The sequence below is a fragment of the Lycium ferocissimum genome, chromosome 10 (genome assembly GCF_029784015.1).
Source record: "Lycium ferocissimum isolate CSIRO_LF1 chromosome 10, AGI_CSIRO_Lferr_CH_V1, whole genome shotgun sequence".
NCBI classification, from domain to species: domain Eukaryota; kingdom Viridiplantae; phylum Streptophyta; class Magnoliopsida; order Solanales; family Solanaceae; genus Lycium; species Lycium ferocissimum.
In genome coordinates, this window is record NC_081351.1 from 14,849,235 (window position 1) to 14,870,311 (window position 21,077).

A 21,077-nucleotide genomic window follows, 5' to 3' on the forward strand; every position below is an offset into this window, starting at 1 on the left:
GTGATTGGGATCAAAATCAACTACGAGTAACGGATATTCGACGACAAATACGCGCGTTTCAAATAGCGACGAAATCAGGTTTTCCGTGAAAGAACAAAACACATTGAGATAGACCTTCATTTTATCAGGGAAAAAATTCAACAAGGACTTGTGAAAACTGAGTACATCAATACAACAAACCAACCAGCAGATATACTTACCAAGGGCTTAAATAGACTACAACATCAGCACTTATGTTCCAAGATAGGACCCCTCAATATATTCACAGTTCCTAGCTTGAGGGGGTGTGTTGAACAGAACAAAGAAGAAAGATCAGGGGTCAAAGTGTAAATTTTGGAAATCAGGAAGTTAGTTATTAACTCTTCCTAAAGTTAGTTAAGGAGGCCATTAGGTTCACAGATTAGTGAACTGAATATAGGTTAGATTAGAGGGATTAGTTAGTGATTTAATCTTCTATATATATACATCAACATGTATTGTATATGATAACTTCATCATATTATATCAATGAAAGAAGATAAAATCCTCTCTCAAAAACTACGTTCTTCCTTCTATTCTTGTGTTCTTCAATATTGAATATTATTCTTTTCTTCATTCTTCCTAAATCACAAACTTCTTCATATTACTATTAATATTATATAAATTGTGAGAAACATAACCAAATCAAAACCTAATGAAAAATGATGCGGATAGCCAAGAGTAGCTTATCGAGGTTTGCTCCACAAGCACAGTTTAATTTAGGCCAAAGAGAAATCAAAAATTGTGCATATAAAGAAGGTAAGTGAGAAAGGAAGGGACAATAGTAGCAGAAGCCTAGAAGGTGATGGAATTAGATGATCAAAAAGGCGTTCAATAAGTTGGATTAAATAAAAAGCAGTACACGTGTATGCATAAACTTCAAAATTACATATTTGCCCTTGTTCGTCCTTGTTGGTCCTTCCCAACTCTCATTTCTATATAATAGGGATATTTCAAGGTGCAAGTCACACACTATAGCGCCAGCAAGAAGGGCCAAATTCCACCTGCTATATTGTGGAATGTAGATAGCCAAATCCGATCGGGCAAAGCGTGAGTTCTTCCAAGAACTTTCTTCGTCAAAGCTCATCTTGAGAAATCCAAGTAAGTTCCTACCAATATTGTGTTACCTAAACTTAGTTAACATCTACATTATTATTATTACACATTTGGATTAGCTAGATTCCAACGAGATTTTCACCCATAAGAACTCAAGTCAGGGCTTGGTTTGAAAGAGGTAAGTTTTCTACCCCATACTTGGATACAACTACAGAATAGGTATGTGGGATATTGTGAGAAGTAGAAATCACCATTTGATTGAGCTTTCTCACTAGTTCTTGAAATGGGTATTATTACTAGGGCTCTTGAAAGATAAGAAGATGAATAGTGAAATTTTGCATCTTATTGAGATGTTTGGTGATCCTAATGACTTCAATATTTACTTTTTGATTGACTATTAAGTTTTATAACACGATTTTAGGGCTTAAAAAGTTGGGATTGATCGTTTTGAAACGTTTAGCTAGAGTCTAAGCCTTAGACGGATAATGTTTGAGTTGATTGAATGTTAACAAATACCAATTGATGTGAGTTGGTTATATTATGCTAGATTGACGTTGTTTGGAGTTGTTCGACTCGTTCTTTGACATTTGGAGCTAATAGTTGGTAATGTAAAGACTACTTTGAGATATTGGAGCCCTTCTAGTTGCTTGTGTGCTTTCAAATTTATTTTTGAACTCGAATGATAATGTAAATGAGATTTCATGCACGTGTGAGACAAGCTTGCATGGTTTACTCCTTGATTGGGATTAAGAAGATGATTGGCATAAAAGACTAATCTTGAAAGTTATAAAACTATTTAAAGTTGTTTACATGATTCTTGTGGTTATTGTATGACATACTATATTATATACTTGATGTCATGTGACTTATTGATTACAAATTCATAGCATACTGTTTGATGGAATTGCTGAAATCGCTCTTTTGATCTGCAACATACAAGTGAAACGATAAACTTGATTTAGTGAAAGGGATTCGGCAAAAGGCCATGACTTGAGAAATTAAAAGTAAACAAGATTTCTACAAAATTTTGATACTGATTTGCTCATCCGGTCGAGGGGATGATCAGACCCGTGGGTTTTATACCCCATTGTATCATTTCTCATCCAGTTGAGAAGATGATCGGGCCCATGGGTTCTAACACCCCGATGAACCATTGCTCATCCGATCAAAGGGATAACCGGGCCTGTGGGTTTTGTACCCTGGTTTACCATAACCTATTTGACGGGGAGAGTACGTCAGGCCTTGCAGATGGCATCCCGAGTGTATACATCACATATGAATATGAGACTAGAGATATGGACATTGAAATCATGAAATAATTTGACACTCGAGAAGCTTTAGAAAGATCCTAAATATGTTCTAAGTACTTGGTGCTTCTTCCTTGCTTTGATAAATTAAATTTTGCACTTGGCTTGCCACTCATGCATGTATTTATAAACTGTATCCACGCGATATGTTGTGATGAATTAAACTGTATATGATATTCATCTCTCATGTACTTGATATATTTTCTACGGAAAAGTCTCAAATATGCCATCGACCTATCGAAAATGGCTCATTTACATTTTTTTGTGAGGATTGCCCTTCTTTTAGGGTGGTCTTTAAATTTTGCCCCTCATATTTGTGGTCTTTAAGTTTTGCCCTTCACTTGGATACCTGAGGTTCTGGGTTCGAACCTCTGTTCAGGCATAAAAAAAATCACAAGGCGGGGCTGGGGGGAGTGTATGCCATATCCGGCATACAGTCCTTAAGGAAAAACTAAAGTTATGCCGGAAGGGGAAGACTTTGCTTTAAGGCATATATTTTATTTTATTTTACTTTTCAAGGCAAACTTTTAGTTATGCCTTAAGGAAAAGTTTCGCCTTATGGGGCATTCTTTAGTTATGCCTTAACTAAAAGTGTGCCCCATAAGGCATAACTAAAAGTATGCCCCATAAGGTGGAACTTTTCCTTAAGACATAACTAAAAGTTTGCCTTTTAAGGCAAAGTCTATGCCTTAAGGAAAAGTTCTACCTTATGGAGCATACTGGGCATACTTTTGGTTATGCCTTAATTAAAAGTTTGCCCCATAAGACATAGTTCCTTAAGGAAAAGTTCTGCCCCCTAAGGCATAACTAAACTGTGCCTCGAGGAAAGTTATGCCCCCTCCGGCATAACTTTAGTTTTTACTTAAGGACTGTATGCCGAATTCGGCATACACTCCCCCCAGCCCTTCCTTGCCAAATTATTTTTTTATTTTATACCTGAGCAGGGGTTCGAACCCAGAACATCAAGTATCCAAGCGAAGGGAAAACTTAAAGACCACAAATATGGGGGGCAAAATTTAAAGACCACAAATATGAGGGGCCAAATTTAAAGACCACCCCAAAATAAGGTCAATTCTGTGAATTACCCGCTTATTTATGCCACTTGTCAATAGTTTGGCCCATTTATGCCATCAAACTATCGGAAATGGTTCATTTATGCCACTCATCAATAGTTTGGCTCATCTATGTTATCGCCCGTTACCAAAATGACTCATCTTTTGTCACGTTCTGAACCATGGCCTGGGCGAAACATAGCACTCGGTGCCTTACTGCATGTGACCGAGCGAATCACAGGGCTTGCTGAATCATCATGAGGCATAACATGATCAGAATATAACGTGAATGCATGATGAGCCTTTATAAAATGCAATAAGTCATAATACTTAATCAAAATACTTGTTTAAACATGAGTGCGGAAATAACATGAATGAGCCAAAAGGTTATACGACTCCGAAAGTGTGACATGACATAACTGACTTGTCTAGTCTATGAAACCTCTAACATAAGTCTGAACATGGAAAACATACTCGTAGGACAAGGCCCCCGCATACCTTAGATACATAGCTAATCATAAAATAAAGAGTTGACTAAACCCGAATGAGATGGGGCTCACCAATAAGTCGATACGAATGCGTCCCTCACGAGCGTATGTGTTGTCCGTAAATCAGTACCTACATCGTGAAATGCAGGCCCCCGAGCAATAAAAAGGGGACGTCAGCACATTGAATGTACTAGTATGTAAAGCAACTGACTGAAATAACATGGGACATGAAATAACATAATAAGTGGCATTTAAAGCGAACTCAAACCTGGTCATGAACATGAGTATACGACATGGACATAATTACATATAGATATATATAATATAGGTATAAGACATGAACTAAAAGCGAATATATCTTGAACATGAGCATGAAGCGGGAGTAAAGTCTGAAAACAGTAAATCAATGGAAATATATATATATATATATATATAAAAACTTCTTGTAACGTGGGGAGGGCTATAATATAACCGATAACATGATCTGGTACTTGCGTCCTACCAGCAGAACACTCACACCTTGCCAGGGATATGAGAATTAAATAATAATAATAATAATAATAATAATAATAATAATAATAATAATAATAATAATAATAATAATAAGGATCCAAACTTCATAATGAAGGTGTTGCCTCCTTGCTGACAACCCTTATCCTACGGTGGCTACGTAGTTTCAGGCTTTACTAAGCCTTCTCGGTTAACTAAGCAACTCCCAAAAACATGAACATGATATAGTTGGTTAAGAAGCTTATGATTTTCGTGAAATAACTTGTAATCATGTATTTCACAAAATTAACTTGTAACATGGTTTCATGAAATGACTTGTAACATGGTGCCATGAAATAACTTGTAAGCATGTTCTGAAGTGATATAACATAAACACGGTTTCATATCAAATAGCTTGCAAAACATGGGTTTGAACATTATAGTTACATAATATACTTGCATGAAAACGTGTAAATCATGTAGAGTGTTTTCTTGAAAATAACATAATGATTCATAACTTGCATGTAGGAACCCATGAGATGCAAAGTATGGGTTTTCATGGATTTTGGACGGATTCTCAATAATTATAATGAAATATCAAGAACTCAATGAAGAATTAATAATAATTCAATACATAATATAATCATGGGACATGGACCTAGGGTTATTATGAACATGGTTAAAAATTCTAGTTTTCGTAAAGATTCATACTTTTATGGAAGAAGAGGCGTGGGGAAGAACAATGATGTTCCCACACGTAGATAGCAACCCTACATACCCGGTAATGCTCCCAAACTTGAATTAAAGACTTGAACTTCGAAGAAGATTTCCAAAATCTTGAATTCTTGAACCTTGAGATGGGTTTTCTTGAAAACCCTAGGTTAGGAATGATGATTTCTTATTTAGATTACAAGGATATATATTAGAATTAACTTGGAATGATTAGAGTAGGCTTACATTGGTGTTCTTGATGATGTGAGAGGATAGGAGGTCGTTCTAGGGCTTAGGGATGTGAAGAATGAAGTGAAAAAGCTTTAAAACAAAGTTTTTAAAATTGCTGTCGGACCTATTTTACGCCCTATTTTACGGCCTGTAAATGTTTTACGGTCCTTAGATCCCACCGTAAATTTATTACAGTGATTTGGGCTTTGAAAGTTTTACGGCCCAAATTTTGAAATACGGTCCGTATAATTTTTACAGCCCGTAGATTCCACTGTAAATCGGCAGAATACTGTTTTAGTAAAACGGGCACAACCTTTTGTACAGATGTCTGTTTGACCTCTATAATATATCGTTGGAAAGGTATTTCAAAGATCTACAATTTTCAAGAAGGAAATTTTCCCAAATTCCTTACAGAATTTTCCGTATACTCATTTTAATTGAGATATGGTTCAAACTCACTTGAAAACAAATTCCGTAGCTCGAAATCTTTGGTTTCCTTTGCTCAAGGACTCTTCTCATATCTTGATTGGGTTTCAAACACCATTTATAAACTACTCAAATTGGTTTAATTATACCCCCATCTTACGAGTCAAATCTTAGCCCGAATGCACGAGGTTTTACAATATCTCCCCCTTGGGATCATTCGTCCTCGAATAATGGGTCATGGTTAAGAATATGGTTGGACATGGCTTGAATACATGAACATGAAATAAACATGACATAAAACATAAGAGCTTGGCATGGTTACGTGGGAACATGGTCATGGATCATAAGAACTGAATACGTGATTACATGAAAACATGTACATGGGGAACATGAAACTGAGTAGCACCTACATGAATGAGAATCATGAAACATTTGTTCTCGATTTATGACTAGTGGTTAAGAATCGCTACTAACTCTGGAATCTATAAAATTTATGGCAGGACTTCCTTCATAATTCGAACCCTCACGACATTTCTCAAATGCCTGCCAGCTAACTAAAGTACCAACACACAACTCACATGGTATCTTAGTACGCATGATGTGACATAACGTGATTACTGAATCTTGAATGTAGCTAACATAAATACTGAGCTGGATTGAACACACGGGTATTGGCTGAATGATTACATGATTACTATACATGGGGTTTGGAAGAAAATCCGTAGGCACGAATGACATGAGTACTGGAAATAGGCACGACTATGACATGGTTACCTGGGCGTGAGACGTATGACGTGGGACATAAATACATGAAGACTGGATGACATGAATACATGAGTGCTAAACTGTCATGAGATACGAATACGTGTAAAAATGGATATCGTAATATGGGATCTGAATGTCGAAAACATGATTGTTACAACATGAGGGTTGAATACTAAGCGTGGGTAGGATTTGGATACTTAGAGACTTAATTATAGACGTTCATATGTCACCATGGTAATATTAGATAGGAGTATGACTTAGGCTTTGAATATAAGCTCAACTCAATGTGAATGCGACAGAGTTGAGTCGTATAACAAGAATATGATCCTAACATAGGTATTCATAAATCTCTAGCATAGGCATGACATGAATACGCCGAATTTGAGTAGAATACTCCTGAGATATGTACCACAGGGTACATGAAAAGATATCTATTTGAATATAGGAATGCACCTTACTTCTGATTATCTTGTTAGGCCGTTAATCATGATTATGAATACCTTAGCTCATCTTGCTCATTCTCGTGAGCGAATTATAGAGGACTAAGAGAAAATGAATTATTGGTACTATTCACATGAGATACTTTGCTTTAGAGAACAGATATGACATGGTGCCTTGTACATGGAGGACATAATGTGGAATATGCGTACATGGGAACGTGAGTCATATGGCATGAAACGTGAATAGCATGACATGGGGCATGGGACCATGAGCAACTTGACATTTACATGAGTACATCATAGATGCATATCGTGGCGTCTGGACCTGATTTCATGAGTATTGAGCTAATAATAAGACATAAGTGTGATTTGCGTGGAGTACAATTGTAGGCTCACTCTTGGGTCAGAGACATAAGGCATGGATAAAACATTACCTTTAGAATTTAGATATACCGAAAGAATAGGACATGGTTCAACATATCTTACTCTTATCACCGTGAGTAAATGCCCTTGTTATAAATAAGGCTCATGAAAGAATGGATTACATGCATGTATAATTCGTTCCTCGAGCATCTAAGACATGGGTAGAAAGTCATTTTGAACGTAAAAATGGCATAGGTACTTGGGAAAAGATAAGGGCATCCTTTGTGCCAAGCTACAAGATGATTTAAAACATTAGCCAAAGAAACATAAGCATGAATTACATAGAATCATGGGTAGGACATCCATCTTGGTTCACCTTCATTATTATCTAACAAAATCATTGTTACGATACTGTTATAAGTGGAATGCATAGCGAAATGGATTGGGGCACGAGTATGTGGTAACATGGAGAACATAATCATAGGGGTCAAGATCATCATCATATTTGAAAAGCACTTAGATGCTAGAACATGGACATGAGTATAAAATCACGATAGATACGTGAGACCTGAATGCTGTTTTTATTTTTTTATTTTAGACATGAGCACACCTGATGTGCGAAACATGAAAGGACATTCCCTTACATAGCTTACTATCGTATGAAGTCTTAATTCTTGTATCTTAAACGTGGAGTGTAATCTCTAACATGGGCATGATATGGGTGCGAAAGGCACGAGTAGAGTTGTCTGGGCATTAGTACCACATAGAACATGAATTACTCTGGAATTGGAACCGTTATGCCCTTAAAACCCGCTATTCGATCTAGAACTTTATCTCATAACATAATTACCTAGTACTTGATCTCAACGGGCATGACAAAAATCGCATTCTACGCACCTTATCTTGGCTACATGAAATTGTGATCCTCTGACATAATCTCCTTAACACCTATCAACTTACAAAACACATAATCTATATCGGCACCTTATCGCACGATCTCCCCCTTAGTTCAAAAGCTGACGTTTAAAGCCTGTGGATCTCTTGAGTTAGCGATAAGTGGTCATCTAGTGGTTCCGCTAATTTCCTCTAAAATACTAACGACTCATTTCTTCGGCTTACTTCAAGCAAGTCTTACTTACGGAAAAAATCGGATTACTTAAATGAACGGGTTTCTAATATACATAAGCGGCATACTAGCTTTGTCGGTCTTGGGAAAACTCTTTTCGATAACTCTTAAAGGCTCTTCTTTCGTAGCTTGCTCTCTTCTTGCTTAGATGGTTTTCTTCTTTCACCATTTCTATACCTCAAATTTAACTTAAACCCTTTGGGTTCTAACACGCCTTCAGTGTATTCAGACAGTTATTCACTTAGTAGTGCTAATTTGACTAAGTAACTCAAATCGTACTTTTACTAACTCTGCTGAAAATTTCTAATTCACTATATCTATTCAAACTTACTCACTATGTTCTGTTAACCACTTGCTAGCATTATATTCTCTAATTCTTCTCTGAGTACTAAAGTGAAGCAAAGGTTATTTCTAACTTTTCCTCCTTATCGACTCTATTACGGGGTTGTATACTATCTTTACGAACTATAGACATGGATCACACTTATGGAAATTTCATCTGTCTCAAATATGGAATTAGAACAACTAACCCTAAACTCCCTATACACTTTCAAAATTATATCATACTATACACATCAGGGATAAATACTTAATCACATAACCTAAGAGGGAATTGTCATATCTTTTATCTCATAGTAATATCTGCTTCTTGTAGTAATTTACTAACGTCATACTCTCTAGGTCTGATCTGAATAAGCTTAAATAATTTAAAACTAACCCTACAAAAAATTCAATATCGTCTGGGCTCGTGATTTTCTTATCGCATCAGTCTCTTCCTAGTCATGTACATAGATCATATGGCAAAAATATATATGTCCTTAAAAAAAGTCGAGACTTTCTAGTATTACAGGTGGTTGGCTCTTAGGCTATTTCCTGCTCAAAAATACCATAGGAGTTTATGCCTGTTGCGGTTAACTTCATAACATGTTACCTCATGGGATCTTAAATCTGAACCATCATCCTTATATTATAGCTCTATGGTCAAAGAGTCCAATTAAACTTATTCTATAGGGTATATAACCTACGTGTACTACCATATCGTAACTTGCCTTTCAAATGGTTCTATCACCTGATAAACACACCATGCACTATTTACCAAGTCTTGAGCCTCAAATTTCCTTCTCAACGCTTACGCATTCAATACGTTCAGAATTCGATGGAAAAAGAATGTTACTTACTGCTCTAAGCTTCCTGGCACGAGTTAGAATAATTCCTGATGACTCCATTTGAAAGCAACACATTGATAATGATTAGATTTGCATCTCCTCATCCATTGAGACGAGGCGTATTTGGTAGAACGGGAAATAACACACGACTCTGAGTGAGTTCTGAGAACATAGCTTTATGCATGATCTAGAGTTGAAAGAAATGAGACAATCTTAAATGTCTTTGTGGTCAACTATTTATATGTGCGGGCGCCACACACATATAAAAGTGACCCCACTGGATACGGTTTCATAGACTCCCTAAGACACTTGAATCTAGGGATCTGATACCAAGTTTTGTCACACCCCGAACCATGGCCTGGGCGAAACACGGCACTCGGTGCCTTATTGCATGTGACCGAGCCAACCACATGGCTTACTAAATCATCATGAGGCATAACATGAGCGGAATATAACGTGAATGCATGATGAGCCTTTATAAAAAAAAAATAAGTCATAATACTTAATCAAAATATTTGTTTAAACATGAGTGCGGAAATAACATGAATGAGCCAAAATGGCTATACGACTCCGAAAGTGTGACATGACATAAATGACTTGTCTAGTCTATGAAACCTCTAACATAAATCTGAACATGGAAAACATACTCGCTGGGACAAGGCCCCCAGCATACCTTAGATGCATAGCTAATCATAAAATAAAGAGTTGACTAGACCCCGAATGAGATGGGGCTCACCAATAAGCTGATACGAATGTTGTCCTACGAGAATGATCGTCCGTAAGCCGATACGAATGTTTGTCCCATGAGCGAGATGTGCCGTCCTGTAAATTAGTACCTGCATCGTAAAATGCAAGCCCCCGGGCAATAAAAAGGGGATGTCAGCACATTGAATGTACTAGTATGTAAAGCAACTGACTGAAATAACATGGGACATGAAATAACATGATAAGGGCTGAAAATGAAACTGAAACCTGGTCATGAACATGAGTATCTGACATGGACATAATTACATATAGATATATATAATATAGGTATAAGACATGAACTGAAACTGAATATAACCTGAACATGAGCATGAAGCGGAAGTAAAGTCTGAAAATAGTAAATCAATGGAAATACATGTATATATATATATATATATATATATATATATATATATATATATATATATATATAACATGGGGAGTGCTATAATATAACCGACAACATGATCCGGTACTTGCATCCTACTGTGCAGTAACACTCACACCTTGCCGGATATGAGATAATAATAATAATAATAATAATAATAATAATAATAATAATAATAATAATAATAATAATAATAATAATAATAATAATAATAATAATAATAATAATAATAATAATAATAATAAGCATGTAAGGATCCAAACTGCATAATGAAGGTGTTGCCTCCTTGCTGACAACCCTTATCCTACGGTGGCTACGTAGTTTCAGGCTTTACTGAGCCTTCTCAGTTAACTAAGCAACTCCCAAAAACATGAACATGATATAGTTGGTTAAGAAGCTTATGATTTTCGTGAAATAACTTGTAATCATGTATTTCACAAAATTAACTTGTAACATGGTTTCATGAAATGACTTGTAACATGGTGTCATGAAATAACTTGTAAGCATGTTCTGAAGTGATATAACATAAACACGGTTTCATATCAAATAGCTTGCAAAACATGGGTTTGAACATTATAGTTACATAATATACTTGCATGAAAACGTGTAAATCATGTAGAGTGTTTTCTTGAAAATAACATAATGATTCATAACTTGCATGTAGGAACCCATGAGATGCAAAGTATGAGTTTTCATGGATTTCGGACAGATTCTCAATAATCATAATGAAATATCAAGAACTCAATGAAGAATTAATAATAATTCAATACATAATATAATCATGGGATATGGACCTAGGGTTATCATAAACATGGTTAAAAGCCCTAGTTTTCGTAAAGATTTATCCTTTTATAGAAGAAGAGGCGTGGGGAAGAATAATGATGTTCCCACACATATATAGCAACCCTACACACCTGGTAAAGCTCCAAAACTTGAATTAAAGACTTGAACTTTGAAGAAGATTTCCAAAATCTTGAATTCTTGTACCTTGAGATGGGTTTTCTTGAAAACCCTAGGTTAGGAATGATGATTTCTTATTTAGAGTACAACGATATATATTAGTATTGACTTGGAATGATTAGAGTAGGCTTACCTTCGTGTTCTTGATGATGGAAGAGGGTAGGAGGTCATTCTAGGGCTTAGGGATGTGAAGAATGAAGTGAAAAAGCCTTAAAATGAAGTTTTAAAATTGCTGTCGGACCTGTTTTACGCCCCATTTTACGGCCTGTAAAAGTTTTACGGTCCTTAGATCCCACCGTAAATCAATTACAGTGATTTGGGCTTTCTGGACCAGTTTTACGGCCCAAATCTACGGCCCGTATAATTTTTACGGCCCGTGAATTCCACCGTAAATCGGCAGAACACTATTTTAGTAAAATGGGCATAACTTTTTGTACAGATGTCTATTTGACCTCTATAATATACCGTTGGAAAGATATTTCAAAGATTTACAACTTTTAAGAAGGAAATTTTCCCAAATTCCTTATAGATTTTTCCGTATACTCATTTTAATTGAGATATGGTGCAAACTCACTTGAAAACACGCTCCATAAGATAGCTTCCAACTTTCCTTTGCTCAAGGACTCTTCTCATGTCTTGATTGGGTTTCAAACACCATTTATACACTACTCAAATTGGATTAATTATACCCCCGTCTTACGAGTCAAATCTTAGCCTGAATGCACGAGGTGTTACATCCATGTCCTTTTTCATTAACGTCAATTTTACAATACCAGATATGACACGTGGCCTCCAACTAGATTATAGTTATGAGTGGGTAAGGTGTATGAGTTGGATTTTTTATTAATTTGGGATTTAAAATTGGGCTGGTTTAATTAATCGACGAAAACCTCTAATTAGAGGTCACGTGTCATATCTAGTATTATAAAATCAGCGTTAATGAAAAATGTTATGGATGAGTCATTTTGCTAACGGGCGATGACATAGATGAGCCAAACTATTGGTGAATGGCATAAATGAGCTATTTTCGATAGTTCAATGGCATAAATGAGCCAAACTATTAATGAGTGGCATAAATGAGCCATTTTCAAAAGTTCGATGGCATATTTGAGCCTTTTTCGTATTTTCTATATACCTGTATAACTCTTGCTCTATCATGGTTGGTGGCTATGACGCATATATGAGTATTTCAATACTCAAGCATCCTTTGTTTAAATGTTTTTAGGTTTAGCAGAGGGTCAGGTGCAAGGTGGTCAACGTACGGGCTAGGATTCCTACAGCTTCATACTTTTGGTGAGCCCACATTTGAGATCGTGGGAGTCACATAGTTCTATTTTCATTTTTGGTATAGTGCGAGTTAGTCTAGCAACTTTATTATTTCATTCATGGTTTTATAGAGGCTCCATAGATATACTTTTGGGTTATGGGTATCTGTTTGGATTTGCGCACAACATCTTTCTTTTATGACTTGGTTAACGAGCATGTTGATTTAATGTTATTCACTCGGCTTACTCATTTAATATTGATGTTAATTAATTGAATTGGGGTATATGGGTAAGAAAAGGGTAGTACACTAAATCAATCCACTCGGTGCAGGTTGGCAGGCATCGGATGTCGTGCCACTTCTTTTTTCCATTTTGGGGCGTGACATTTTTCCTTTACCAAGCAACTTGAGGTTTGAGCTTCATGGTAACTATAGGTGGGTAGCATAAATTTGTGGAGAAGACTTGCAATTGTCTTGAATTGCTAACTATTTAACCTTTTCATTTTATATATGGTAATATTACTACATGAATTAGTTGGATAGTTTTTCTCTTGATGAGTAACTAGTGTATATAAAATTTCAAACTCGTATGTATTGAATTGTATAGTATAAAATGATGTCGATCCCACAAAATAAGTTGTTTTATCTATCCGATAAATTATTCTTGTTTTAATTACTATTTGAGAAAGTTTGGGGTTCAATTGAACCCCCACCCAATGTGCTACATACGCCTCTGTATATAAGATATTACGAACTGTATAATAGTTTGAGATTAATGCTTAGTTTTAGAAAGATGATGCATGGAGATGTTGACTGTTTCACTCGAAGACTTGTTGATTTTAAAGAGTTTTTTTACTCTTACTTTTTAAACTATATATATTAATTAAGGCAAGGGGACTCTAGAAGTCTTCTCTACAACTTTATCAAGTGTCTCTGTTTGGGCCATGCCCGTATACCACCCATATGAAGTAATTGACGGTTTGCCCTTCAAATGGGGCAATTTGCACGATTACCCTTATTCAGGGGTGGTCTTTAATTTTTGTCCCTCAAATTGGTGGCCTTTAATTTTTTTCCTTCGCTAAAAATTTTTAGTTCCGGATTCGAACCCTCGCTCAGTCAAAAATTTAAAAAAAAAAAAATCACAAGGTAGAGTTTGAATTTGCAAAAATGAGCCTTCGACGGTTGCTACCTTGACAAAGTTTGCCTCAAACTCGGTATAAAACTCTACCTTGCTTAAGACGGGGAATTTTACCTTTTGGCATAAGGTAAAACTCTACCTTATGGTAGAGGTTTGAATTAAGGTAATTTTCTTCTTCTTCTTCTTCGTCTTCTTCTTCTTCTTCTTCTTCTTCTTCTTTCTTAACTCAGTAGGAATTTTGCAAAACTCTTCCTTAAGGCCTAACTTTTACCCGAATAGGCCTAATTTTGCTACGAAACTCTGTCTTGTGATTTTTTATGTTACTAGGCCGGGGTTCGAACCCCAAATCTCATGGTATTAGGCGAAGGACAAATGTTAAAGACTAGCAATTTGAGGGGCAAAAATTAAAGACCAGTGCCTTTGAAGGGCAATCTGCACAAAAAAAATGCTTTAAATGGGGCTGCTCGTTAATTTTATCCCTTCTAATGGGCTGGTCTTTAATTTTTGCCCTTTAAAATTGAATTTATGCCTAGCTGTGCATAAATTTGTTAAGGGCGTGAGACATAATTTGTGAAATAATGTGAGATATTATGATGGGAAAATATAAATTTATGTCCCGCAAAAAAGTTACTTGTCTTGAGAGAAAAATTAAAAACCAACACAACATAGTGGCCAAACCGCACATGACCCCCCCCCCCCCCACCCCCATATTGATGAAATTGTCTGCTTATAAAACATGCATTAGGTAAAACTTATATTGCGCGAACTCTTCAAATATGTTGTTGTACCCGTATCAGATTCTCTAAAAATCATTTTCTTTCAGAAGATCAAACATACACCCATTGATATATTTGAAAAGTACGGGCAACATAAGTAAAAACACAACGCTAAATACCTTTAAGCAATGGCCATTAGAAGAAAAAAGGATGATAATTACACAATAAGTTGCTTTACGAAAATCAGAGGTTCAATACTAGCAGCTATGAGGAAAATCACATACATGAGGTAGTTTACTCCGTACTCACCAAAGAGAATTGGGATGTAGTTAATACTCCCAAATAAAAAAGGAATTGATATATATGTGGTAGATTTCGCAACAAATTCTAATTTCGGAAACCTGAATGTTCAAGTTAAGTTTAAGTTAGGTTCAATAGAGTTTTAGCTCATCTTCTTCACTTTCCAGGCAACCAAATGGTGTTATGTACGAAACTAAACATCAAAAGATATACCCCATCTGTTACAACAACCACCCCACTAGAAACAAATCCAATTACGAAAATATTCAATTTTCATGCTAAACTTAGCCTATGTAAAAATACCAAGCAGTCAAAGACACATAAAGATGTACCAGACACTTGATTACAACTGTTAGACTTTTGTATTTTCGCTTTTCATAGCATAGAATATATTTTGCCTAGATTAGGAGATTTCTTGTGACAGTCAACAGTATTAACGATCCCCAAAATCATTATATTGCATAGGCAAATGTACAGCAGTGTCCTTGATTGGAGGAAGAAGCGAAGAAAACAAATGAAGAGAAGCACAAAGCAAAAAGAAGAAATCATTACCCATTTTGTTAAAAAGAATTAAGAAAATTGATACTCTCTCCATCCCATAATAAGTGTTACCTTAGCCAAAAACAAGCATATTAAAAAACCAATAATCCAATGTGAAGTTTACCAAATTACCCCTATATAATAAAAATAAATTACTTTTACCTTTTGATTAGAGCATGCACAAGAAGTAGACCTTTTGACATTGAGAATCCAATATTATCTAGTTACTATGTGGCCTTTTTAATCATCATTTAGATGTTACTTTATTGACCAAGTGTAGAATAGGAAAAAACTAGTCAATTTATGTCTTGGTTTCATAAGGTGACACTTATTATGGGACAATTTTTTTTGGCTAAAGTGACACTTATTATGAGATAGAGCGAGTGGTATTTTATGAGTTATAAGATGAAGTTGTAATAGTTTTTTTTTTTTTTTTTTTTTTTTTTTTTTTTTTTTTACTTTGAGCTGTGAAATTGAATAATTTTCTCAACAAAAAAAGTACGCTAAGAGTAGCAAACCTAATTAATACGCCAATGTGTAGTCTTCCTGCGAAGTCTCTTATCCCATCCATCCCTCTAATAACTCCATTTAAAAATTTCGTCACACTCATCCTTCAATTCAGCTTGATGAAAGAACTCTGGTGCCCTTAAGAACTCTCGTGCCCTTTTCTTCACATACAATTGGCTTGTTACTATCCACTTATATTTGGATATAAATAGAAGCTAAAATGAAAATTTTGTTCGCTATTTGACTAGTTATAACTCTCTTCATTTTATTTTATGCCGCATTATTTTTTTATTAATTTGCTTGAAAAAAATGTTATTGTATCTTGGGAACTAGAGTCTACATAGCGGGTGCTCCAAAAGTCCACTATAAAAAATATACTCATTAATTTTTGTAATTACTGTTAACCCTCACTTCTAAAATGTATGTATACTTACAGTATATGATTAGATATACTAGAGATAGAACTCCTGGTATTTTTTACGCTTTTTTCTCTATCGCATAATGCTAGGGTTTAGACTATGGTATTAGGAATTCGTCTGATTTACCGTGAGGACCACCGATGACCAGTTTATGTGCTATGTAATTAGCTCATATTAATGTGCATGTTCTTTCATTATCCCATTGCAGAAAATCTACACTTGAAATATTCATATTCATGTTTTGGTACTTCATGTTTCACTCTCTTCAGTTCCTTAATGTTATTCTCTCTATTTTTTTTTATTTTTTTTTTGGTAACTAATCATTTTATTAATCGCAAAGTAATCCTTTAAGGTCCACAGCTAAGCTACATCTCGGCTTCTTGTTCATATAAGTACTATATCACTACTGCATTAGCTATTTACAGATCCTAATCTGAGTATATTAAAAGGAAAGCTGTTGTAGTACGCTTCTAATCCTCTCCGATGCTTTAACATTGCAATTGCAAGCTATTTCTCTGGTTAGGCTATTGTTTCCCTCTCTAATTGCTTGACCACTCTGGTGTTTCTTTCAGTCCAAATGGCATAAATAAATTCTGTGGAGACCATTTTTATGATCTGTGCTGTGTTGGACTTCCCTTTGGTCAGCTTCCAAATGTCATGTTGCCGTAAGTTCCCTCCTGATAGAAATTATGCCCTTTGTTTCACCCATCGCATCAGCCTTTGCCATAATCTCTTAGCATAAGCACATTCCAGAAATGGATGCTTACTGGTTTCCCTTGTATCTCCACATAGTACACTATCCAGGTTTACATCAATTCCCCATTTGGCTAGTCTTTTGGTTGTATTCAAATGGTCATGAAGATATACCCAAAGAGTGAATCTTGCTTTTGGTCTAGCCTCATTTTTAAACATCAAGTGCTTCCAAGGGACTTTGGGATGGTTACCTATGTTATGTGCGTTTTGATCATTTTAGCCCTGTTGATCCATTACGGAGACTTTAAGTGAGTCTAGTGAAAACTGAAGGATTTAGAATCCTTAAGTGAAAGTATTTGACCAATAGTTGATTTTTAGATAAACGGGCCTTTTTCGAAATTCCGTTGACTCCGTGAGGTCCGGTGGGTCGATTATGACTTAGTGGGGTGAATGGTTCGGTTCCAGAGGCATTTGGTTGCGTTTTAGGTACTTGGTTGGAAACTTGTTTTATTCCGTTTGGGGGTCGACATGGTAAATTAGGCGTCTGTTGTAAATTTCCAGGCCACGGGTGAATTTGTAGCATGTTTTTATGTGTGTGTGCATATCTAGTTTGTATATATGGGGCCTCGGATGGATGTCAGGATTTCGAGAAAGGCTTGTAAAAACCAGATTTTTGTTGTTTCTGATGTGATCATCATGGCGGGCTTTGTACCTCCATGGCAGGGTCTCGACCGCCATGATGAGATGTTGGCATTAAATGATTATCTGCCATAGTGGATGGTCTAACCGCCATGGCTATCCTTGTGACCGTCATGGCGGAATGACGGGAACAGAATCCCATTTATTCTCCTAAGTCCGAATTCATTAGTAGAAACACTCCTAAAAGCTATCCTAAGAGCTTAGAGAGGAGATTTATTAAAGAACTTTGGGGAATCATCATTGAAGGTAAGTTCTTAACAATTATCTTGTTCATTTTCCTTTACTTATTAAGTTCCCATGGTAGTTCAAGTACTAGAAATGGTGGGTTGAAGACATAGAATTCTAAATCATGAAACCTTAACTCGAATTGATTATTATTGTTTAATTCTCTATTTATATCATCTAGAAGTATAGGTTAACACCTTCTAGGATGGAGTTGTTATATAAATTTATGAATCTATTTTGAGACTTAGGGTTTCACCCAAATTTGGGGGTTTTGACTAAATTATGAAATTGAAGGGTCTGAAGTGATTAGAAACCCATGAATGTGAGGATTATGATTTTGGGACTAATGGTAGGGTAATTTCACCCTTAATTTCCGGTTTTACCCATTTCATTCGTTAGGGGTATTTTGGGTACTTTTCCCCAAATCGATTCTTCTTCCAATTATTTGGTGTATTTCTTACTTAGCATTATTATTGCTAGACTTTGAGCATTCTGAGGCTTTATGTAAAGGGAAGGCTCTATTGGAGTAGCTCGCTGTTCCAGTTAACGCTTTGAGGTAGTTCACGGCTTACTTGAGCTAGATTTGGATTAGTAGATTGTATATATAGTAGGATTGATGGGAGAAAGAATGATTAGGCTTTCAGACATGAAGTCTGGATAGATATTACCTAGGTTAGTATGACTTCTGATTATGTGGGCTTGTCTCCATTACTTTATGTATTGAACCATGAGGTGTATTTGCTGTGTTATTGGAATGAAGGGGGTTGATATATATATATATATGTATGTACACACACACACATATATATATATGCACACTCTTTTGTGTTAATTGAGATAGCTTGTATGATTCATGCTATTGTTGAGTTGATTTATTTGAGACTTGTTATGGCTTATGGATTCCGACTTGCACTTCCTTGACATTGACATTATTGATTGATCATGCTAACATTGGAGTGGTGCTTCAAATTGGGTTCTGGACTTGAACCATATTCTGAGATCCATTGTGGTATACAAACATATATATAAGGCACATTTGACGGGAGATGGGGATGTGGCCTAGTTTTGGCTCGTGATCCGAGGTCAGTTCCGAAGCGAGTGGTACATGGACACCATGGGTCCCTTGCGGGTCATGACAATCATGCGAACAAGGCCTTTAGCATGTGTGTATGGTTGAGATACTTATCATTGATTGCATTGCACAAGGACATCATCTTATTTTTGTGATTCAGTGTTGATCGGTATTGTTGATATTGTTATTGTTGTGGAAATGTCGTTGTTCCTATCTATTTATCTTGCTGGTTTTACAAATGTATGCATGATACTAATCTTAATTGGCCTATGACATCTACCGGTACATTATGTTTGTACTAATGCTACCTTGCTGCATCCTTTTTGAGTGCAGATTGTGTGACAGAGACGTCTTTTAGACCTCACATCTAGCCTGAGGCTACTTCCTGAACAGATCCGAGGATGAGCTCCTATCCATGTCATACATCCTGAAGATCTGTTCTTATTGATTCCTATTTCATTTCTAGACATTTCTGTTATTTTCAGACATTTATGTACTTCTTAGACAGTTTTATGATTCGAGTCCTTATACAATGACTTTCGGATTTTGGGATTGTAATAAGTAGTATGCCGCATTTTCTATTATCTATGGCATGACTTAGACTTATATTTATTGGTGTGGTTGTCATTTAAGTTGTAATTGATTAAACGATTGATTAATTGATTAAGAGGATGGTTCGCCCACTAGGGGATTAGTGTGGGTGCCATCACGAAGGGTTGGGTCATGACAGATTCTCGCCGTGTGCTGTTGGGTTCCCTTGTATTTGCTGAAGAGTGACTCTAGCTCCTATGATCCTCCTTACCATCCAACTGGCTTGCTGTCATCCTTCACATAATATGCATGGATCCACCATATCCGCAATTTATCCTCCTTATGTGCTAAGTCATAACATACTTTAGCAACTGCAGCTTTGTTCCAACTCTTCAAGTCAAAAATGTGTAATCCCCCTGCTGCTTTTGGCAGACACATTGTGCTCCAAGCCACCAGTGTCCTTTCGGTAATTTCAGTGGTGCCAGACCATATATAACTTGTACAGTAGTCCTCTATGGTCTTTAACACTTTGGCAGGTAACAAAAATAGTTGTGCCCAATATGATGGTAACCCAAAGATCACAGTCTTGACTAGTTGCACCCTACCTGCATAAGACAATTGTTTTACTGTCTAGGAGGATATTCTTGCTACTATTTTGTCTATCAATGGTTGTCACTGCAAAATGCTCAGTTTCTTTGAAGCAAGGGGCACACCCAATATTTGAAAGGCAATTCTCCAAGTGTGATACCCATTCTCCAAGTGTGATACCTAGTTGTATGATGTTTTCTTGCTCATTTCTGGCCACACCACCAAAATAGACACTACTTTTGGCCATATTAGCTTTTAGTCCAGAGGCTTGAGAGAACACCAGAAACTTGTCATATAATAGCTGGATAGAAAGTTTGTCACCTTTGGCAAATAGCAACAGGTCATTTGCAAAAGAAAGATGGGTTAGTTTAATCTTGGCATATTTTGGATGATACTTGTATTGCTTGTTGTCCTCCAATTCTTTAAGTAATCTGCTCAAATACTCCATTGCAATTGCAAAGAGGTAAGGGGACACAGGATCCCCTTGCCTCAAGCCCCTTGCAGCCTCAAATGGCTATGTTGATTCTCCACTAATTGTAATTGAGTAGCTCACTGTCTTCATGCAACACATTATCCACCCAATGAACTTGGCTGGAATTTCAATTATGTTAATACTTGCTCTATGAAGATCCATTCGCATAGATCCATTCTCTCT

The 21,077-nt window shown here is 36.2% G+C and overlaps 1 protein-coding gene across 1 annotated transcript; it reads right to left on the bottom strand.

Annotated features, from left to right (window-relative positions):
• Window positions 1-20,101: 20,101 nt before the first annotated feature.
• On the bottom strand, window positions 20,102-20,870 carry LOC132034635 (uncharacterized). The gene is made up of 2 exons (XM_059425020.1): window positions 20,603-20,870; window positions 20,102-20,439 (listed from the first exon to the last, which is right to left on the bottom strand). The coding sequence occupies exons 1-2, from the start codon at window positions 20,868-20,870 to the stop codon at window positions 20,102-20,104; spliced, it is 606 nt and encodes a 201-aa protein (XP_059281003.1).
• Between the last annotated feature and the right edge of the window lie 207 nt (window positions 20,871-21,077).